General features: G+C 36.7%; 1 protein-coding gene across 3 annotated transcripts in view; it reads left to right on the top strand.

The window, feature by feature from the left end:
* arhgef10la (Rho guanine nucleotide exchange factor (GEF) 10-like a) overlaps positions 1-24,534 on the top strand; it is a 147,626-nt gene that overhangs the window by 71,056 nt on the left and 52,036 nt on the right. For all 3 annotated transcript variants that reach the window (XM_053674184.1, XM_053674185.1, XM_053674183.1), the window contains one exon: positions 3,477-3,577. In XM_053674184.1, the coding sequence (XP_053530159.1) occupies positions 3,477-3,577 (101 nt within the window). The remainder of the gene's footprint in view (positions 1-3,476; positions 3,578-24,534) is intronic.

The following is a 24,534-nucleotide window of genomic DNA, read 5'->3' as shown; positions in this document are numbered from 1 at the left end:
TCGAGCACACTTAAGGCCCCTCTCAAGGCACCTTTAAAGGTTTCATGTAGAAAATGTTTCACGCAAACTCCTTTAAGAAATTACAACCCTTAGCCAGTAGTGTTAGATTAAAGTGAGCTCTCATGATCCTTTGTAGCCTTTCATTAGTACTGTAGAGGCAGCACAAGTGTGTTGTGTGTATGTGTGTGTGTGTGTGTGTGATGAATGCTGTGTGGCATTCGTTGCAACATCTGTCCTGTACTTCTGCATTACTCTCACACACACCGCTCACCCACCTGCCAGACATCAGCCAGTGCCCTGCTCTCCGTTCTGCCCTGTTGCCTTGGGGCCCTCATCCACTCTGAGGTTCACACACACCTAGCCTCTCGGTCAGTCAGCGGGAGGAAGCTATAGCTGTGCCAAGCCTGCATTTCATATGGAACACGATTCCCTGCCTTTTGCACTTTACTTTCACCTTTCTGCTGAAAATCTTTCTGTTGAGATCGGAGAAAACACACGAGTAGGAAGGAAATAGCTATGGCTCCTGACTGAGTTCTTGGCTTTTATGAGTGCAGTCACAGTCTTCAGGTGATTTTATTTTTTATTTTTATTTTGTGACCGTGTCTTTAGGCTTCTCACTCTATTTCTGACTCTGCTTTTCTGAAGTCTGGGAGTTAATATAAAGCAGGCTGAGGTGCTGATATGACAGGAGCTCAGGCAGACTGCACGCTGCACTCAATTACATTCTAATGATGACTGAGCGTGAATCGTCTCACGTCTCACTGTCTACTAAACCTCCTTAGTACGGCTGATGGTTACTAAGTGTTAACAAGTGCTAAACACCAGTGGTGCCTAATAAAGACTTGAGTGAATGTAAGGGCACCTAATCAGTGATCAGTCTTTTTGTGCTTCGCTCACCATCATGCGAACGGTAAGCATTTTAAACCACAAGATTGAAGTGGTGCTATGTCATCACTACATGTCATTAGGCTAGCCCATTCTGAATTTTTCAAAATCTAGATTTATGTGAATCTTAACAACAAAAAAAGGTTCTGCTTGTTCTTTGGAGAAGATGGCGGGCTACATAGAGGACAAGAAACATCTCTGCATGATACTCTGCAAATAATTGCTTCGACATTGTAAATAGCTTGTCACGCGTTTGCTACGTTTTATTGGTTGAGCTTTGCGTAAACTGGGTCAAAGTTAAATTTGAGTGAACTTTGAGCACAGCGCCAAGGCATCAAATCCATCATCAGTGGATTTAGCAAGGCATCAAAGCATCAGTGCTTTCTCCATAAGGGAAACAATGGATTCGCCAGCGCACAGCGGTTTTAAGAAAATAAATAATGTTAAGAAAGGGATTTAAGAAGAATACACAGGATTATCTCTGCTAAGAGCATACATGTCCTTAGTCTCTCATTTCTCTCGTGTTCTCTCGTGCTCCATCGACTTTTCTTTTTTTGAACATATTTGAAGGCAACACTTGGCAGTGCATTTTGGGAATTAAAAAAAAAAAAAAAATTTTTTTTGTAGATGTTGGTCTGATCAAATGAAGCATATTTGGAATTGATTTTAAGTAGCGTTTCAGCAGCGTGGGATATAATCCCAGCGGTGCATACGGAAAGCTGAAAAATGTTGAATAATAGCTACTATGAGTTTGTGTGAGCCAAATGAGACGAGGCAGTTGGCTGTGTTTGTGGACGGGCCTTGAGTTTGACACCGGTGCGACTGAGTATCGTCACTCATGATCATTAGACTCCATTTCCTCATTTCCACATGGATTTAATCCATTTGGAAGAGTTTAATCTGTCACTCGTGCCTTGATTTAACACTCTTAACTACATCTTCCTTCTTTAAAAAAAAAAATCGCTTCTCTACTTCTCTTTCATAAATAATCATCCATGGAGCGAATACGATCTCACAAGTGCAAATTCAGCATTTGTGTAAAACGTTACTGATGGTTAAGGTAAGAATTCCATGACTTTTTCAGACAGCTTCATTAATAAGAGCCTTAGAGAAAGTTATGAATGGTTAAGGTTACAGTCAGGGTAGAGTCATCGACTGGCATTTTCTTATTACTCCATTTGGATGAAATCGAGTGAAATAGTTCCTGCTCATTAGGATTCTATGAACTTGGTGTATCATCGGCTTGCTGAATGAGCCGGGACTCCAAGAGCAGTAATAAGCCTTCTCAATAATGTCAGAATTTTCTTTACCAAGGCTGGAAACTGCATCGGGGGCTTTTATTTATACATATATTAAATAGAGTTCAATTAAAAAAACAACAACAACATGCTTACAGTGACATTGTATAGGTGGTGTTATGTAAAGTGCTGGGATATATTGAGAATTTAATAAAGCACACAGGTGGCCCTGGTCTATTTAAGATTAGGGAATTAAATCACAGTAATAATTTACTTGAAGGAGCTTTATGACAAAGGAAATTTATCACTCAAATGAAACACATTCTTTGTTCTGGAGTTGGTGTATTTGTTGCATGAACAAAACACACTGGAATGAAACAAAATAATAATAATAATAATAATAATAATAATAATAATAATAATAAAAATAAAAATAATAATAATAGGCCAAAAATCGGAAAAGGAAAGAACATAACAAAATGTAAACAACAAAAAAACAAACAAACAAGCAAAACAGATAAACCTCAACAGTAATTTAAGCTGTGAATGCAAACATGAGTTGAAACAGTGACGATAAAGAAGGGAAAATAAGAAGAGCTGCACAATTACAGACAAATATGAAGATATTGTGGTTATAATGTGCTGTTCTAGGAAGATTTGTTGATTTATTTTCCTATAACAACACACCCCAGTGTGTATTATTTCTTCCTTATTAACAATTACTTAATGCTAGTATCATTGAATGCTTAACATTACCTACTTTATTAAAGTTAACAAAGTTGTGTATCATTGTGTGTGTGTGTGTGTGTGTGTGTGTGTATATATATATATATAATATCAAATATGACATTACAGAAGCCGAATATGCAAAGTGGATCCCCAAAATATTCTATAAGACTTAAAATAATGACACATGGTGTTTTTTCTTTCTTTTTTGAGCCAATGTATTTTGGGAAAAAAAGAAGCTATGTCATGCCATGTGATGTATTTTGACATAAAATGTACACACATTCTTTCATATTTCTTCATAAAATATTTATATTTATTGTAATGAACGTTATTTGAAGGTCATATGTAGGAAGGTGTTAAATAAAATGTTCTCAAGACTGGAGAATAAGTGCAGTATGCATTATCAGTTAATATCAAATCACTTGCTGGAGCTTTTCCCATGTTATTTCTCTGCTTAAAGATGTGATATTCAACTAAAATCACTGTCTCACATTTTTATTTATCAGCTTGTTTATTTAAATATGCCTGGGATGGTATCATAATTACATATAGTAGTCTCAATACAAATGAATAAAGCCATTTGTGTTTTTTGAATAATTTTTTTTCGGCGTGTGTGTGTTCCAGGTCTGGCCGTCCAGTCAGCTTCATGGTGGTGTTCAACACGCCGAGTCCTCTCAGCAAGATCTCCTGGGTCAACCGTCTTCATCTGGCCAAGATAGCACAGAGTGAGTGCTCTGCTCCTTTTCTAGTCCTCGCTCCACTTAGATGACTTGTCATTCAGAGACGTAAAGCACTTTCAATTGCTAAGATGTTTTGAAAAGCCGGCTGACTGACAGGCTCTAAATGAAACGTCTGATGCCACCGCTGAGCGTTTTTCTTTTTCCCCCCACCGAGTCATCGTGAGTTCGCCAGAAGAAAGACAATTTCTATGACATTCTTCTGTGTGACCTTTTTTTTTGTGCTGTGTGGACAGCCGCCGTGGTTAGAATGTCAAAATATCAAATACCAAGTCTGAGAGCATTTCCCTGTGCAGAGATAAAACTTGCATTCCTGCTGGAATGTTCCAGCTATCTGATCTCCACATTTACAAGGTTATGACGCTCCCATTTTTACCCCCCCCCCCCCCCCCCCCGTCTCTGTCCATTTTAGCGATAACCCAAAGAGCTGGTATTTATTTATTTATTTACCAGCGTTATTGTCCCATAAATTTGCTTTAATTGTCCCATAAATTTGCTTATTGTCCCATAAATATATGTTTTAACCCTAGAGATGAAGAATTGTAACTTCATTAAAGGTAAGGCCCTTCCTGACAGCTGATATTTATTTCAATTTCATTGGGTTTGTCTGATTTGATGTCAAGTTGACATAAGGTTGCATTATTACATCTTACCTATGTCAACAGACGTTGTAGTTCAGGATCAGAGACAGCATACATAATGTCATTGTGAAGTCACGATAGTCATAAGGATTCATAAAGATTTATAAGCAGAAATAAGAAACATACTTTACTTAAGCACAAGAGAAAATATACATAACACTGTCGCGATATTGTCATGCATATTCATAACACTCTTATAGGCAGAAACAAGGAATGTAATTAAGGTGAAAGAAAATATACATGACTCCAACAATGCAATATCATGATATTATCATAAGTTTTCGTTAAACTCTCATAAGCAGAAACGAGCAACGCTACATAACTCTGTTATTACAGTGTAATGATCACTGTTATAAGCGCCCAATGTTGCTGTGATTTTTATACGGCAGAATTTCACGTTGATGTTACCACATATGTTGAGGTCAGGAGACACTACCACGTACAATTTGATAAGTGATGTCACATCACCATTGTGCCACTCGGACACAGAATGTGTTCAGTGAATTAGTGTGAAAGTGACATAATGCAACAGAATATACGCCACTTTACATGTATGTCAACTTTCCATAAAAAAAATTAGACGAGCCGATATGAAAGCTGACACCTTTCAACACAAGGTGATGTGTTGGAAGCAGGAAAAATGGGCAAGCATACGGATCTGAGCGACTTTGACAAGGACCAAATTGTGATAGCTAGACAAGCATCTCCAGAACAGCAGGTTTTGTGGGGTGTTTCCGGTATACAGTGGTTAGTACCTACTAAAAGTGGTCAGGTTAAAGGACTAAAGTGCCGCTGCATCACTCTCATTATGCAGAGATGAAGTGAGGGCTAAATCCCGCTAGTGCTACTTATGGGTAGAAAGGCGGGAATTGAAAAAGTCTTTATAAAATCATTCTTGGATGCCAGGATCACAATTGAATTAATAAGATTAATATGCAAATTTTATACACAAAGTAAAACGTTACCTTTAACAAAATCTACACCTGGCAAACTGGATTCTCTTCTTGGACGTGATGCATTCTCTTCCTGGACGTGACTGATTCTCTTCCTGATCGTGACTCGAACTTTGCAAGACTCTAAACTACTTATGCGACATTCCTCTTCCTCTAACTCCCATATTTTTTCACCAAGTCGCAGCAACAAGTCTTGTTGACAGCTCTCTCAACCCCCCGCCTCAACAGCTCCTCCTCTCCATCACGTATTCCCGCTGTCGAGATCGTGAATGTGCTCAGTGTAGCTGTGTGTGCCTGCAGGACGCATCTATAAGCTCCCTTCCTTCAGGAAGCCTTCAGGAAAGCTTTCAGAAGAGGCAGTAATACGGAACTAGTGGTTTAAATCATGTATGAGAGCGTTGAGTCATTTGGGTCATTTAGAAATACCTCGTAATAAGAAATAAGACAAAGTGACTGAACTTTTGTTGTTATCTAGAAGCTGTTACGTCCTCCAAGGTACTTCATTATGTCTGCTGAATAGAAGGAAATTGACTAGAATTTGAATATCTGTATATGACTCAGACATTTAACCTTGTGAAACTTGTTCATGCGATATTAGTCTGAAGGTAGGAATCAAGGTAAAATGTCATCTCAAGGTAATATAGGTCGTGTCACAGACCTACACATCTTTCAGAGATTTATTTATTTATTCCGTTTTTAACCATCCATTGTACACATTTATACCAAATCACAGTTGGTTGAATGCTTGAATCTGATTGGTCAGAAGGTGTGCTTTATATAACAGCACAGCTCGGAAAGTAGTTCCGGCTGTAACATGAACGATAGGTTAATATTAATGCTCTGGTTCTAATCCGTATTTGTTTCTAAAGTAACAGCTCACACACAGGAATTTATAGAGCAAACACTTCAAATGATCTCAGCGAAATAAGAAACTGATTTTAAACACTTTGTTTAAGAAAGTAAAACCTATTATCATTAATGTGGTGGCGTTTTCTTTTATTGTTAGGAGACGTTTATTTAACATTTATGGCGGCAGAATGAAACACACATGTTCCACGAGTCTGAATTTAACTATAAACTGATAAAAAGTATACTTTCTTCTTTTCATTTTCTTTTTTTTAATTTCTGTGTTAGATATTTGTTCTTCTGCATCGTTCTTCCTTTCATTCTCTTTCTTTCTGTATTTTTCTTTCATTCATTTTCTTTGCTATTTCTTTTATTTGTATATTAGATGCTTGCTTATTGCTTCATCCTTTCTTTCTTTTTTGTCTATCTTTGCTTTCCACCTTTCTTTCTAGCCTTTTTGCTTGCTTGTTTGTTTGTTTGTTTGTTTCTTTATTCTATTTATACAGTAGATGTTTGTTGTTTGGTCATCCTTCTGTTTTTTTTTTTTTTTTACCTGTCTTTTCTTCCTGCCTTTTTTATAGCATTTTTGCTCGTTTCTTTCTTTCTTTCTTTCTTTCTTTCTTTCTTTCTTTCTTTCTTTCTTTCTTTCTTTCTTTCTTTTTCTTTGCTTTTGTTCCATTTGTACAGTGGATGTTTGTTGTTTGGTCGTCCTTCTTTTTTTTACCTGTCTTTTCTTCCTGCCTTTTTTAAATAGCCTTTTTGTTTTATTTGTTTCTTTCTTTTTTCTTTCTTTCTTTCTTTTTTCTTTGCTTTTGTTCCATTTGTATATAAGATGTTTGTTGTTTGGTTCTCCTTTTTTGTCTGCCTTTCGTTCCTGCCTTTCTTTCTAGCATTTTTGTTTGTTTGTTTGTTTGTTTGTTTGTTTCTTTCTTTCTTTCTTTCTTACACCATCCCATCATAGATTATTTCCTATAACCGTGTACCTCAGAGTGTTTTTTTCCCCATACAAAATGCCTCCATTTTGTTGTGCAGTGGCCTTTAAAATGAAGTACAGTCAGAGCTGCTGTTATAGAAAATGAATCAATGAATCACCTTCCAGCCAATTAGAATCTGTCAGAAACCACTCAGAGTCTTCTGACCAATCATGGTGCACTGTTATACAAGAAGAAAACCATGGCATAACAAAGTGGCATGATTTGCTAGATAAATAATATCTTGATTTTATCTTCTTCCACCATCTTGATCTGCTTTGTATTCCTGCCAGGACACAGATATATAGTTTTATTTGTGAAGATTGCTAGTGTTTTGCTAAATTGTTGTGTCCACAGGAACAGCAGTAACAGTCGTCCGTTCTGCTTCATCAGCTTCGGGTGTTGAAAATGCTTTTATGGTGATGAGCAAATAACAATCTTGGCTGACACTAAGTGGATTTTGGCAGATTACTGCTGCTGGGAGAAACATGGCTAGCTAGTGACTGAACTCAACATTTCTCAACAAGAATCCTGAGAAAAATCCTACACTCTCTCTCATACTCCTCTCTCTCACTTTATCACTTTCTCACTATCACTCTCCCCTCTCTCACTCCCCTCTATCTCGTTGGTTCTTTTGCTTCATCCTTCCTTCTATTATCTCAGTCTTTCTTTCTTCATTTTGTTCCATCTATCCATCCATCCATTCATTCATTGAACAATTTTCAAGAACCCTCCAGGGAAAAGGTGTGTTTTTATCTCTCCCACTGTTTCTTCTGTTCTCTCAGAGAACAAAAACCCTTTGCTCGTTTTAAGTCTTCTGTGTTTACTCATTTGTTTCCATGGTTTTTACTTTACTTTGTAGTTTCTCTGTGTTGGTCCATGACCTCCTTTTTTTTTTTTTTTACCTGCACAGCAGAATAACTTTTCTTTATCAAGGCCTAGCATCTAATTCAGCATGACCTGCTTACTTGTGCATATGACTCCAGTGACACGGCAACGTTGTCTGGAATATGCAACCTGGCACTCTAATGTCAATTATCCATTAATTACATCACACCTACGCTTTCCCTTCAAATTTAACAGAATGGAATTACAAGCAGAAGGAGGATGTTGATGTAATTTCATGCGTGGCCTGCTGTTGCCAAGTTTCTCTTTCCTCCCCGGTGGAGATGTTCGCTGATATTGGCCATCTCATTGCCTCTTCCACCTGGGGCTGACTAATGAATCTGCCTCAAAGCGCTAACATCAACATGCACGCCAATAATTCACATGTGATGTCACGTGATGACTGAGATGACAGCTCCAGCTCTGAAAACACAACAGTAGATTTTAAATTCACTTGTTGGTTAACATTGCTGATTTCCTCCAAACCCCCCCCCCCCCCCCCAACACACACACACACACACACACACACACACACACACACATGTTCACGTCATTAGCAGTTTAAAGCTTCATAATATTACATCAGTTTTCTCTCAGTTTACAGTCGAATTCTTTATTAGTCTTCTGTTTGGATCTTTGATGTTCCTTCATTTCATTCTTCCTTCCATTCCCCATTCCTTTGTTTGTTTCCTTCTCTGTTTCCATTCATATGTTTGATGTTGTGCATCATTCTTTCTTTCTTTCTTTCTTTCTTTCTTTCACTTTTCTTCAATTTGTATGTTTGTTCTTTCACTTCATCCAGCTTTTTGTTCTTTGTCTATTCTTCCTACATTTCTTACATTTATCCTTCTTTGTCTGTTGTTTGTGTTTGTCTCTTTCTTTCTTTCTTTCTTTCTTTCTTTCTTTCCCTTTTCTTCCATTTATATCTTAAGTACATGTTTCTTCACATCACACTTTTTCTCTTTTTTCAATTATTTGTTTGACCTTTGTTTTTTGCTCCATCTCTTTCTTTCTTTCTTTAATGCTTGTTTTTTTAGTTCATCATTCCTTCCATTTGATCTCTCATTCATTTCATTCTCTGTTTGTTTTTGTTACCTTTCTTTCATTCTCTCACTTTTCTTCCACTTGTATGTTAAGCGCATGTTTTTTTTCCACTTCATCCTTCTATTCATCTTCTCATATTCTCTGTCTTGTTTGTTTGTATGCGTCTTTCTTTCTTTCTTTGGTTTCATGATTTTGGGAGTTGCATGGGTTACAAATTGATTGGGTAAGTAATGGATTAAAGATGTAGTGTTAGAATGTATTAGTTGAGATGTCATTTGGATGTTATTTAAAGTTCATAATAATAATAATAATAATAATAATAATAATAATAATAATAATAATAATAATAATAATAATAATAATGTGTATCTTAATTAACGTTTTGTCTTTTAAACTCTGGGTGTGGGATTATATTTGGTAGACTCAGTGTGCACTTTAACCAGTTGAAAATGCTAGAGGAAGTGATAGAAGACGCATAACCTTCCTGGATCACATGCTTCTGAGACATGTACATGTACACACACACACACACACACACACACACACACACACACACACACACACACACACACACACACACACACACACACACACATATACACACTCGTGTATATATACGCTCAGTTGGAGGAAGAAATAGCTTTGAAATTATATGTATTGAAATCAGCAGGAGGGATGTGGCAGAGCATGTGAGAGATTTGGATCTGTGTGTACATCGTGTGCTTGACGTAGCATGTGGGTCAGAGGAGGAAAGAAAGAATACAAGAGCCAGAGTAATTGTTAACTTGTGAGGAAGAAATGAATGATTTCTATTTCTAGGCAATTATGCAGATAAATTGGGGTGACAATGCATTTGGAAGGATTGTGTGTGTGTGTGTGTGTGTGTGTGTGTGTGTGTGTGTGAAGAAGGGGGAAAAGTCGAGACGTTGACCGAGACCAGCATTCAGCACTGCCACAGGGAGTCGTGAGTAAGAAGCAGGAGGCTAAAACCTTGCCTCGACTCCTCCATCTCTGCCTCATGTCTTAGTGTCACACACACTCCTCCTCCTTCCTTTTCCTCATCTTCCTCATCTTCATCCTCTTTCTTATCTTCCTTTTCCTTATCTTCCTCATATTTCTATTCCTCATCTTCATCCTCTTCCTCTTTCTTATCTTCTTCCTCTTATTCATCTTTCTGTTCCTCCTAAGCTCAGCTTCCACTCCCTCTTTCTCACCTTCCTCTTTCCTATCTCCCTCTTCCTCATCTTCCTCCTATTGTTCATCTTCCTCTTCCTCATCTGGTTGAGAGTAGAGGTGTGCATCAAGTCTGGGATCCTGCGGGATGCAACAAAATGTCATGTGAGGAGATTCTGGCATTTCTAACTCTGGGTTCATATTTTATTCAAAAATACATGAAAGAAAGAAAGAAAGAAATAGAAAGAAAGAAGGAAAGAAAGAAACTTTCATGTTTGGGCTGCAAAATACAGACTCTTATATCTGAAGCATGAAACAGACACACACACACACACACACACACACACACACACACACACACACACACACACACACACACACACACTTCACTCGTACAGAATATTTAAAATAAAAGCCCAAGATCATTCTAGGGGGAAAAAACGCATTTTCCTGTAAGTGGAATTGCGATTATAACACTGTAGTGTCATCTTTCCACTGAATATGCAAAATAGAGTTGCTGAGAAAAGCATGGATGTTTTATGATCAGTAAACATTAGCATGAATTGAATTAGCATTCTTACAGCTTTGCATTGATTCCTGTGACATGCCCAGAGCTGTAGCTTGTTTAATTATTTTGCGTTTTTTTTGACACTCGACTCTGACAGACCAGATCAACGTCAAATGAATCATGTATAGATTAAAGCGGCAAGCTGATGCCGTTCAATAACGATAATGTGTAATCAGAAAAGCTTTTCAGAGCAAAAACTAGGCTTATTATTATAATAACGTGCAAAATTTCCCTCCGGTCTTAAATGGCTGCAGCGGCTGGGTCCATCACAGCTAGCGGCTGGTGCTAGCACGCTATTGGGCTCTAATCCAAAGGCGCTTAAGCTCTTGATTCTGCTAAATGCATCAGAGCATCAAGCCCACCAAAGCTGCTGGTTCAGCCCTCTGCAGGCTTCCTTTGGCGGCAGCCTGCAACTGTGCACTTGATGAATGAATTCAATTATGTGTTCGGGAGGTATTAAAAGGTCGTTTGCTTCCATCAGACGATGGAAAGGCTATAACAGCCGTTGCCGGAACATTTACCAGCTATGCCTTACTATACACGTGAGACCCAAAAGATGCTGTAAGGCATGGATAAGTTATTACACTAAATATTATTTAAGCGGGACACCACCATATGAAACAGCTACAAAATGAGCTCCAAAGTTGAAAATCAGGCCAATTATGCTTAATAAATGAGCCGTCCATGGTGGTACAGTCTACAACCTTTATTTCTGTCTGAATCAAAGGATGCTAACAAAATATGAATAGTGAGGCAACCACAAAACAAGGGGTTTTTCTCATTCCCGTCCTTGTGTATATATAGGAATGAGAAAAACACATTGTTTTGTGGTTGCCTCACTATTCATATATATATATATATATATATATATATATATATATATATATATATATATATATATATATATATATATATATATATATATATAAAGTGTATAAATATATATGTATGTATGTATGTATGTATGTATATATGGCATTCTGAGATTGTTTAAGAAGAAATGGTCTTAATGAACTTGACTGATTGCTCCCAGTAACCGAATTCATGAATAATTCAAACTTCCAAATTTTTCAATTAATGGTGATATGCAGCATGTGCCCATGTTTGTGTTGGTTTCTGTTTTGGTCCTGTCTCTACCCCCTGCACCGCCATTAGCTTGTTTCCTGATTGTGTCCAGCTGTTTTGTGTTAGTTCTTATTAGTTTGCCCATTTATACCCCACTGTGTTTGTAATACATTGCAAAGTCTTACATACTCCAAGCCTTGTTTTAATTTTTCCCGTGATACCTGTTATTTTCTAGTTCTTTGGCCTAGTTCTAGTTATTTGGCCTGCTATAATCTGTGATGATGATTATTGTTGGATTATCCTCATAAAACCAGATGCTGAATGTACAAATGTTTGCCCTGCCTCCAATACTTCCAAGTTATGCTAACATTCAGATGGAAGAACATAATGGCAGTATCTGTATCTTTATAGTGCTCTGTATTCAGATTCAAACCGGAAGTGGACGTGGCCGAAAACTTTCATTAAATATTAACCCTACCACAATGTTGCCAGCGGTTTAGACATTAATCGCTGTGTGTTGAGTTATTTTGAGGGGACAGCAAATTTACACTGTTACACAAGCTGTACACTCACTACTTTACATTGTAGCAAAGTGTCATTTCTTCAGTGTTGTCACATGAAAAGATATAATCAAATATTTACAAAAATGTGAGGGGTGTACTCACTTTTGTGAAATACTGTATAACCCAGAGGCAGAAAAGCCAGCAGTGTCAGCATGGAGTGTTCATTCTAGCTCTGACATTTCCTCAACCGTATCTACATCACTCCAGTTCATAACTGGTCTTAATTAGAGATGCGCATGCATTTCCCAAATATAAACAAGCTAATAGCTTAATTTAAAGCTCTGTGACTAGTAGCTTCCTTGAAACCTTCTGACCAGGCAGTTGCTAAAGATGAATGAAGGAATTGTCTGTTCATGTTAATGATCATAGTCCTTGTTTGTTCACCAATCTTCGTATCTGACTGATCATTCTCACCTGCATGAAAGTAAAAAAAAAGTTTTTTTTTTTCTCACGTCCCATGGGATACCCATTCCAATCCACACCTCTAATCTCTGTTAAAAAAAAAAAAGAGACTTTTCTGGAAAGCGGTCTTTATATATGTATTTGTATATGCTTAGAACTCATCTTAATGATAAGTTCATAAGTATGGGCTTGTTTTTGGGAGAATGAATTGCAAGTAGTTCTTTCTTGACTGTTGACTCTGGAGAAAAAAAACCCCCACACAAGTCAAGCAACTGATTCACAGTCCGTTGAACGTTGCTGTCACACAACTTCAGGGACTTGGGTTGGATCCTGAGTGGAGTTGGATTTCATTCCAGGGTTTTGAATTTACATGATCAAATCTCGTTGGCTGTACAAAAACAAACCGTGTTAATGCAAACCAATTCATTCACATAGAACTGATTCCATATACACGTTCGAATCAAGAAAATTCAATGAACTGTTTTTTTTTTTTTCAGTGTAGAAAACAACGACCAAACGACATATAAATGCTTTCATTGAATTTACTTGATTCAGTTGTGTACATCGGTTCCACAAGTATTTGACTTCAACATATGTACAATTCTTGCAATTAACTTCCTGGTACTATGTAAGTTGATTTACATGAGCACAGTTTGAAATGCAATTTGCTTCAATTGGTTTTGTACAACTAACATGATTAATAAAAGCGAGTGTAAACCCACACAGATAGTGACCCAAGTTTATGTACCATGTTAGTTACGAATGGTTTCAGGAAATGCTTGTTAATGAAAGAATGGTCTAACGAATGCGATAGTAAAGTACTTAACATGAATTTGTACATTCTCATGTACATTTTAAGTTTTTTTTTTTTTTTTTACATTTTTTTATTTTTTATACCCAAAAAGCCTGAAGCAATGCCTGAAGTAGTTATTCATATAAAAGAAAGTGCCTCATGTGACCTACACACTATAATCATAACAGCAATTAATTAGCAGTTAGTTAAATGTCATATCGATTTGGATCTTTGATAAACAACAGTTAGTCTGATTTCTCACCTCCACACCCCTTCCATTAATCCTCAGGCTGCAACCAGATTGGTTGGGGGATAAAAAAAAAAAAAAGGCACTGATGTAACTTATTTAAGTTAAGACTAAGTTAGACTAAGTTACATCACTGCTTTTTTATCCACCAACCAATCTGGTTGCAGCCTGGGGTGGAGGTGTAAACCATAAAAACCCCACAAACATGGACGACAAAGTGCTCATAGAAAAATTCAGCTTGTTAGTGAGCAAATTTAAGGAGATGCGTGATGTGCAGTGAGAGATATTTCAAGGACTAATTTGCTCACTAACAACTGAATTCTTCAACATACTCTATGTCCTTCATGTTTGTTTTGTTTTTTTGTTTTGTTTGTTTTTTTGGCTTACACCTCCACACCCCTCCCATTAAACCCCAGGCTGACTGATTGGGGATAAAATAGCACTGATGTGACTTAGTCCTTTTCTTGAAAAGTTGAATTATTTTATATGATTTTAACAACTGCTGTTAGGCTCATATTGGATGACCTCTATTAATTTAGAGTGAATGTTATGTCCATTTCTCAGTGCTGGGGAGCCACGATGATGCTAAATTCTTTTGGACTATATATAATTGAACTATATATATATAATATCTAAAAGTGTGTGTGTGTGTGTGTGTGTGTGTGTGTGTGTGTGTGTGTATATATATATATATATATATATATATATATATACACACACACACACACACATACATTTTATATATATTTATATATATATATATATATATATATATATATATATATATATATATATAAATATAAATAAATATATATAAAATGTATGTGTGTGTGTGTGTGTGTGTGTATATATATATATATATATATATATATATATATATATATATAAAATGTATATATGAATTCTCCTTTAGGATTTTCTGGTAGAGAAATAATTCAGGGAAACATGAATTCTGCTCAAGTTGGCCTGGCCCTGTTTGGTATACACCAGATGTAACGGGGCCCCTGTCTTCCTCGATGAGTCGTTGCTGTGCTCCTAGACAAATTTTGGAAGGTTGGCCACTTCTGGTAAGGTTCACTATTGTGCCATGTTTTTCCTTTTGGAGATAATGGCCCTCTCTGTGGTTTTCTGGAGTCCCAGAGCCTTTCTTTCAATTTTGATATAGTGTGTTACTGGGTAAGACCTTTTAACCAACTTGATTTGATTGAACAGAACAGCAGTAATCAGGCCTGGTTGCGTCTAGACCGGCTGAACCCCATTATGAATACAGTTTTATTGATTTGGGATATTGGTAACTATGGGGCAAATACATTTTCATACAGGTCTAGTTGGTATTGAATTACCTTTTTGCCCATCAATAAAAAACATTATCATTTAAAAACTGTATTTTGTCTAAGACAACACAAGTTCCATTTGTTATAGCTTAGATTTTGTTTTAATTTCTGAAACAATTTAGTATGAGACACAAAAACAGAAGAAATCATAGCACATGAACATTTAAAATGAAATGAAATGAAAGTCACCAATGTGAATACATTTTAACAGTCAAAGGAAAGGCTTCAGGATGAAGGGCTTTGTGTTGTCTTGGTAACATGTCAAGATGCCTATTTTTGTCTTATTAACGTCAAGATAAAGGGGAAAAAAGGGGAGGCTGGAGGGGGAGCAACAGGCAGACGTTTTGCGTAGGTTAGAGAATTTTAACTATAAGTGGATAAGAAGTATCACATGTTAAATTGCATGGTCATATTGATGTGGTATAAGCAGAATAATGCACTCAGGACATGCTGTTATTGGAAACATCTTCATGGAAATAGTAACTCTGCTTTATCACACCGCCCCATCATTAACAGCACCATTCTCTTCCTTACATACACTACAGATGGACTGGATGCAGATTAGAATGTTACAGTGCTGGAGAATTTCTTTATTACACTCAGAGCGGGACAGGCTTTATCTAAAGATTGCTATGCTAGTTCAGATGCAGGAAGTGCACGCGAGCAGAATGCATGATGTCCGACTCATTAGCGATGCTGGCCCTCACGGCTAGGCCAGAACAGCGAGGTTGGGTTGACTGGCTGTCTCTCATTAATGCTTCATTCAGTCTGGCACTGCGGCATTGTGTTTATTATTTGTGCGGAGGGGAAGCTTCCGGTATTTGTCATCATTAATGTATTTCAAAGGGCTGAAGGTCAGCACAGGTGGTCCTCTCCTAGAAAGCCAGCCATAACATGATAAAATGTTGGGCTTGGTGTCGTGCTCCAGTTATTAAGCAGTTATTTAGCTGTGCGGCTCCAAAATAAGTGTATCACTGTCTTTATTTTCTATATATTTCTTTTGAACCTCTGTCTTTAAGATCAGAATGATTCTGGACACGGTACAGTGTTTTAACAGCACTCCGACTGAGAGCCAGGTTTATAAGGCTGTGTAATGCCTACATTATAGATATTATGTCACATCACTACCTGGCTCAACATCAAAATTGACAAAAGCAGTCTTCATGATGCCTATTGAACCTTAATAAGTCCTTATGAATGCTTATGTAGGTTTTATACGTATTTATGGCTATGTAGTAACACTGCAATGACAGGGCAATGCGCTTGTTTAGCATCTATAAATCTTATGTGGAATGTATTTGACTACTTAAAAAATTTTAAGAATACTTAGGACAATGTCACATTAATAACCGTCTTATGTATAATTTCTCTGTCCCAAACAAGCACTCCATCAGTTATTATCTACATTGTCCGTTGTCATGATGCTATAATATACATAAAAGATGCTATAAGTGAGTGGGACGTAACGTTATGTCGCTTCACATAGTGTTATGTCAGCTTGGTATCAAAATTGACAAAAGCAGTCCTCATGAAGCCTGTTGGACCTTACCAAATCCTTATGAATGCTTATGTAGGATTTATAAATACCTATCGCCACGTAATAACTCTGCAATGACAGGGCTATGTGCTTGTTTATTATCTATGAATCTTAACTGAGCATTATTTGACTATTTATAAGATTTGACGAATACTTACACAATGTCGCATTAATAGTGTTATGTATGTTTTTGTCTGTCTATTTATACTATTGTCTGTCTATTTATACAGTAGATGATCAGTTTAATAAATATCTATGAAAACATAGTAACACTGTCGACAAGGTTATGACAAGAGCTATATATACTGTAGGTCACGACAAGGTTATGATACTTTAATGACAGTGTTACGTGTGGTTTGTCTGTCCCTAAATTAGTTCACTGTATTGCACCAGCATCATCTCTCTCAGACGTAACATAAGCACATTAATTTCTATGTTTCTTTCAAGCTGTTCATTATAAAGTCTGTAAAGTTTCAGTCTTTGAGATCAGGACCGTTCTGGATGTATTTTAACAGCCCTCCAAGGATGCAGAGCTTTCGATGACCATAAAAATCGGCAAGGAGCGCAAATTAAGGCCCATTAGTTATGCTAACTGAATAATTAGCTGAAAAAAGTCAGAAAGCATCACGGTTGCAAGGGGAAGACCCGAGGACCCACGAGAGATGACTGACAAGCCTGGCCTCTATTTCAGTGACCTGTGACCTTTCCCATTCCTCATAAGGCCACACTGTATGATGAGGTCAGAGATCAGTTGGCGCTTTATATAATTATGAATCAGGTGCGTTTCATCAGACAGTGAGCTTGCTTGCAAATGGAGAGGAGTCTGTCCGAACAGAGGGATTAACTGCTCCAGTAGGTCAGGGAAATACATTCACTATGCTTTTTCTTTTTCTTTTTCCTGTGCTGCGGTTGCATTAGTGACAGCACCGAGGAAAGAAACACAGCAGCAAAGCTGTGTGTGTGCGCGCATATGTGTTAATGACATACCAAATAGACACAAATACATTTATTACTGCTGTTACATCTGTTTGAGTTTTGAAGGCCAGATTTTAACGGTGCAAAATTGCGTGAAAGCCGAGATGGAGAAACAGGTCGGCTCGCTCCGAATTGTTCCACACATCTAATTGCTGCACATTGTCTTTCCTCAGAAATAAATCACTTGTGCTGTTGAAAATTGATTAGTCGTAGAAAGAACACATCCAATTCTTCACACATTTTGAAGATCAAAAAAAAAGGAATAAAATATACTATGTATTTTTATGCACATTATTAATATGAAATTGGGCCATTAATAATACAAGTTCATGAGAGACTTTAGAGCCGGTGCGTTTCTTCATATGATCGTTGGATAGCATAGTAAATTATCAATGCAGATCACTAGAGCAAGAGAAGGATTGCTGGATCAAAAGATCCTAACTGCTGTCTCGTTAAATTATGGTAAGTTAAGCATCAATATTTTCCCTCTCATCAACTCACATGTTAACATTACTGACCTTTCCTTGCTAGAAGATATAGCTGTAACAGAGTGCTCGTGAATTGTCGATTCTGATTGTTCAGAACGTATTGAATAATTTTCTATCTACAGCAGCTCTGATTGTAGTTTCAGCTGCAATTCAAATCGCAGGTTTATATGAATAAATATAAATACTTATTACTAAACCATAAGTATAGTAACAGCCAGATTTATATTACTTAAAATAATCAACGTCTAGGTGGTAAATCTCAGAACAGTAAAGTTCGTTATTGATGATTTTCCCCAACAGCATGTCTCAGAGTGTTTTATTCCTTTCACAAAGCAAAATGCAACTATTTTCTCATGAGTTTTTATTTTTGACATATTCATCAATCAAGAAATCTTCTGTATCATTACTCGCTATCAAAATTCTTGACAAATGCAGTCATCATGACTCCTTATAACTCCTGTTCTAAGTTCACATGTAGGTTTTATAAATACCTAAGGCAACCTTATTAAACTGCAATGACTAATTCCATGTGCTGTTTATTATCTCTAACTCTTAAGTGGCCTTTATTTGACTGTTTTTAGAAGTAGTTTTAGTAGACTAGCAGATTAGTCTTAAAAAGATTAAAAAGATGAAATATATACACTATATCAGGGGTGCAAAACATATGGCCCATGGCCCACCTGATGATTCCATGCATTCCATAAGTCAAGTAATGGAAATGAAATGCAATAATGTAATGGAAATGTAAAGAATTAATCACACACGGATGCAGTTACTTATATAGCCACTAGAAATCCTCTTGTCAGCATCCTTAGGCTATACATGCTTACTGTTGCTAATGGTTACTTGTAATCTTTGGGTAGTTCTAACGTAACGTGAAAACCTGGGTATGCGCAAAATGTCTCTTTCAAAGAAACTGAAGGTGGATTCTGAATGCCGTATATGCACAGAAAAACGGATAACTGAATATTTCTTTAGGGGGAAAAAAAAATGTTTAATTTGCTTACAGAAAGTGGCGGTCCTCAAAGAATGTAATATTTGACAGCATTACGATACAAATCATGCGAAGAAGTACAGCCAGTATACTGGCCACTTACAATTTCAGTGTGATGTGGTGAAACTATCGGTCTGGTCTTGTATCACTGTATCACTTGTATCCTTCATGTTGTGTGTTAGCCTAATCCTGAATATTATGGCTGTTATATGATAATTTACCTCAGAATTCATTTTGGTTAATAAATAAGTGTCAAGTTCAATTAAAATTTTTCTGATTGAAGGTGATCTATATGGTCAAAAGTTTGTGAACATCTGACATTCACACCCATATGTGGATCTTCTCCAAACTGTTGCCACAAAGTTGGAAGCACACAATTCGTCTAGAATGTTTTTGTACGTTATAGCATTACAATTTCACTTCACTGGAACTAAGAGGCCCAAAGCTGTTCCAGCATGACAATGCCTCTGTTCACAAAGCAAGCTCCATGAAAACACAGTTTGCCAAGGTTGGAGTGGAAGAACTCGAGTGTCCTACACAGAACTCTGACCTAAAGTCTACTGAACACCTTTGGAATTAACTGGAACGCTGACTACACCCCAGACCTACTCAACCAACATCAGTGCCTGACCTCAGTAATGCTTTTGCAGCTGAATGACCACAAATCCCCACAGCCATGCTCCAAACTCTAGAGGAAAACCTTCCCAGAAGAGTGGAAGGGGGACAGCCAAGGTGGACTAAATCTGAAATTGGATGTTCAACAAGCACATACATGTTTTATAGTCAGGTGTCCACAAGCTTTTGGCCATATAGTGTATATTAAGACAGCTGATGACTATTGGAATTAGCCTCTACAAACATTTATGTAAGTTTATGCCAGTTGTCAAGAAGGGTTTATGTAGGCATTATGTTGCCCTATTACCTAAGGCAGTATAATTACACTGTATGTAATGACTAAGATATGTAACTCCTAAGTAATGTGTTTTTATTTTATTTTATATAAACCTTAACCTTGAGATTTTTAGTGTGTTTTTAGTGCACCTAAGTTTAGTGTTTGACTTGATACAGTGCTGTTAGGGAATAGACATGTGGGAGATTGTTAGGAAAAGATTTCCTGCAGAACAAACAGAATGAAGCTCTGCAGGTTTTCCTTCTCACAATATAGTGTGTGGCCAAAACAATATTCTTTAGAGACATAGTGTTCTTTTTCACTTACTCAAAAAAAAAAATCGTTTTTTTTTTTTTTTTTTTTTTTTAGCAGTTTCTTACACTTATGAACATTTATGGCATGCCTGTTGAGAACTTCACGGTGTTGATCTAGAATTATAGTTAAGTTAAGCGCATGTAATTAGGATTTAATAGCACAATTGCAATATCCACATTCAGGCCTCGAAATTCATGCTCAGAGTTATAAATACAACAAAAACAACATTAAATGCCATATAACAGCAATATTAAATACATAATTATGACAGTATTGGCCTTGGAATTGAATCTTTTTAAATACATTAAATACACAAACAATTAATTAGTAATTTAATTGTTTGATTAATTCATTATAATCTCATCCTGTTAAATTACACAAAAAGGTTTTATTGAGTTTTTATTTTTAATTTATTTTAATTTATGAAATTGCTTATCCAAAGGGCCATATTTTTATGGATAAAATTAGATACAAAATTTATAGCAGATAAATGATTGGTCAGCTTATCATTGGCATGTTATGATATTAAAAAAACAAACAAATAGTAAATAATAGGATGTGCGGATCAAGTACTATTTTATAAGCTGAATAATGGTAGTGGAAGCCATATTGTTGAAATAAACTAAACTGAATGTGATTATTACAGCTAGATCTATTCATGCAGCAATATACCAGACTCCTATTAGATATTTATTTCTATACTTGCCAGTTTCTCATTCTTATATCACTGTATTTGTCTCTAATGTTTTTTTTTTAATTGTCTTGCTTACATATTACATCATGATACATTTGCCAGCAGGGAAAAAAGTTATTTCCTTCTTCAGTCTGCATTTTCTATCCCCTGTTTTGTTTGTGTGTGTGTGTGTGTGTGTTACACAGCCTGACTCTGAGTCTATGTTTCACCACTTAAACATTGACAAATCTTTTGGACTAAAGTCACTATCATCGTATCTTTATATGTTTTGTGCAATATGTAATGTCGTGTACTCTGTGCTGTTGACACCGCTACTTATTTAACTATCCAATTAAAACTTCCTTTTGAAGCTAATGTAGCTATGCAAGGTCATATGAAGGACACTGAACCAGTACCCTGACCTCAAGGAATTCTTGAGTAAAGATATTCATTAGGCAGTCATTTTGAAGCGCCTTATATTATCTGCGCTTTGAAGCCGAAATATTTGGTCTGACTCACACTATTATTTAAACGATGCTAGAGAAGCTAGAGGAGAGTGCTGTCTCTGAGGCTCCTTTTAAAGTTCCTAATTGAATGTGTCCTTCAACAATCCTGTCACCTTTGTATCAAAGCTTTTAGATTAAAAGACTCATTAACTGAGAGCAAAGAATTGAAAGAGAGGCTTTTGAGTGACTTAAGTGAATCAGTCTGTAAAACTAAAGTTCTAGAATTTGCCTTAGAGCACCTACGTGCTGTAAAATAAATAAATAAATAAATAAATAAATACCATAAAAGTGCCCTGCCAAAAAGCAAGTGCAAATATTTCCTTGGAATGATGCGTTCACTGTATTGATTTTAGAGTTAGATGCAGAGGTAAAGAGATACCAAATCAATTTCTAGCTGCCCCTAAAGGTGTAGGGACCATTACGCTATGTAGGCACTGGCGGGTGCATCCTTTTAAATGAAATCCACACAAGCTGAAATGCTGAGAGTCAAGCTAATTAGCCCTGAAGTTGTCTGGAATGTCTGCATCTCCGAACCCTACAATCTCCTGTCAGCCACGGTGGCATGCGCATCTCGCTATTTGAAGCAAACATTACATTTGATATCCTGCAGTACTGTTTTGGAGTTTTTTTTATTGCTACATCTGATGCTAATTGAATGTTGATGCGAAAAAAGTCACAAGGATGAAATGAAAGCAAGCTCTTTAATGCAACAAGAAATGGCCTTTTAATTGCTCGTGATATGATGAGTGTATAACCTGCTTTGTGCTCTCTGTAGTCATAGAAACAACAATACCAAACTAACATCCAACATTTGCGGGAATAAATTATTCCTTTGATTTAGATGAATATAGGAAGTGCAGAAAAATTACTTGTAGATGGGCTGTTATATTGTTGATTTTTTTTCCCATGGTGGTGCAATGCAGCCAATCCAAAGTTGATTACTTTCCAAAAACAGCTTATCCGTAAGTGTTCTATTCCTTGTATAATACAGCAATTTACCCAACAATCGGATTTTAAATAAAATTTATTAAAGAATGTTGTACTCATTATCCATTTATGGTTACCTTTAATTTTATTTTCTCAGCAGCCTGCACAAGACCCCCCCCCCCCCCCCCCCTCGTTTAAACTCTCTCTAAAAGACTTTACTTCTGATTGATTTACTGACACTGGAGACTCCTTCCATAAACATACAAGTTCCTGTGTAAGGTTTATTTGACAGAACCGATTAAGTCTGACTGTTAGAGCTGCTGTTCTAAAATGTTTCAGAACCTTCTGACCAATCAGAATTGAGAATTCAGCACTGCTGTATTACATATGTTTAGGTTATGACATCCAACATAATATAAAGCTTGCTGCTTTGGTTAAAATGAACCAATTACACTGAACAAGAAGTTGTTGGTGGTCATGAGAGAGCTCTTCAATCTGAGCACAAAAACTCATTTCAGATCGTTTGGATCACATAGATACGGTGCATTATTGTGTTTAATCACGTGATAGTGCCAGCTTACTTCCGCTCATTTTTTGGTTGTACACGGTGTCCAATGTTTCTCGTTTAAGTGTCTAGCCATGATTTGCCAACATTGATGATGCCAGTTGCGCTGGTCCCATTTTTTCGTCTTGGTGAAGCCTTTCATCATGCTCACAACTGACTGCAGAGAAGAAGTCTAAATTTGAATGTGTAAAAATGGAATCCTTAGTGTCAAGATGCTCCCCATGGTTTTGTATGCTTGAAACATTTTGTCAACCAGCTGGATCTAGGTTGGTGTTCTGTAGTTCCCAAGGAAATTTTCGGCAACATTCTTGAATGGCTTTGATGCAGTTTCCTCCTGCCCAACTATGCAGCAAACATTCACGTCACCAATTAACTAATGGTCATCTGAGGATGTCTATGTATTTAAGGAGTTGTTCAGTGCTATTATGTCAATCCCTGATGTGATCATGGTCCAACACTCTTTAGAATTTCTACGTCCTACTGTATATAATCTGCCATTTTGAATGAACATTTCTTTTATTTTGGTTGCTGCATTGTGCTTCAGAGCTCTGGTAGCTCCCACCACCTGAATCCAGGCTTCATTAATTGACTTCCAGAAGTGCCTACTTTGCATGCTGAGCTGGACACCTGTGCTATTTCTTAAGACTCATTATGTTGAGAACTTCATGGGAGTTTGGACACTGTGGTGCTCTGCAGGATCACGCCTACTCTGTTTAGAAATAATGGTCTTACAATGAGCTGTTTAATACAGTATGTACAAATTTCTGTCCTTCATGAGTCACTTATGTGAATAAGACGATATCAGTCACCGAGTCATTCTTTTCATTCATGTGTTGCTGAAACCTTTTTCTTGTCTGGAAAGTTTGTCAAAATGTGTTTTCATAACTACTTCTACCTCCACTAAATCGATGCGTGTTCTGGTCCTTGTAGGTTTCATTCATGAATATGATTTCCTTATTTAAGTAGTCTTATTTCAGCTTCTTTCTTTTGTTGTTGTTGTTGTTGTTGTAAATGTAAAAATTGTAGTCTAAGTTAGTTTATCGCTACAAGAAAATAGTGAAACATGTATTGTAATCCAAATATATCTAAATACTCAAAAAGGTTATCTCTTCTTGAACGTTACTGTATCGGTAATTCTATATAGTTCTGATTATTAAATAAGGAATTAAACACTAGGGGGCATGCTGTTAAAGAGTAATATCAATGACTGTGTGGTGTGACGTGTGTTGACACAAAGCATAGATAGATAGATAGACAGATAGATAGATGGCAAGCAAGCAGCTGATTTTCCTTACCGCTCTCACCCTGAGGTTAATTAGTTAACAAAAACAGTTTGTCCTGGACTGTTTTATTCCTCTTATAACACAGCCATTTTTCAATGCTAGATACTTTTTATTAATTAAAAAATGAAACATTATACTTTCTATCCTTTTATAGTTACATTCAGTGTTGTGAAACGTATACACAAGTTAGTTCCTATGCTGTATATAGTGTAGTAGATAGAGCGAGACCTCAGTTAATAAGACAGAAATAAAACAAATAAATTTGTTGCACAAAGACGCTGTAAGTATATCAAGTTTTCCGAGTTATA

This window comes from Ictalurus punctatus, chromosome 21 (genome assembly GCF_001660625.3).
Source record: "Ictalurus punctatus breed USDA103 chromosome 21, Coco_2.0, whole genome shotgun sequence".
NCBI classification, from domain to species: domain Eukaryota; kingdom Metazoa; phylum Chordata; class Actinopteri; order Siluriformes; family Ictaluridae; genus Ictalurus; species Ictalurus punctatus.
This window is presented reverse-complemented; position numbering and strand designations above follow the sequence as displayed.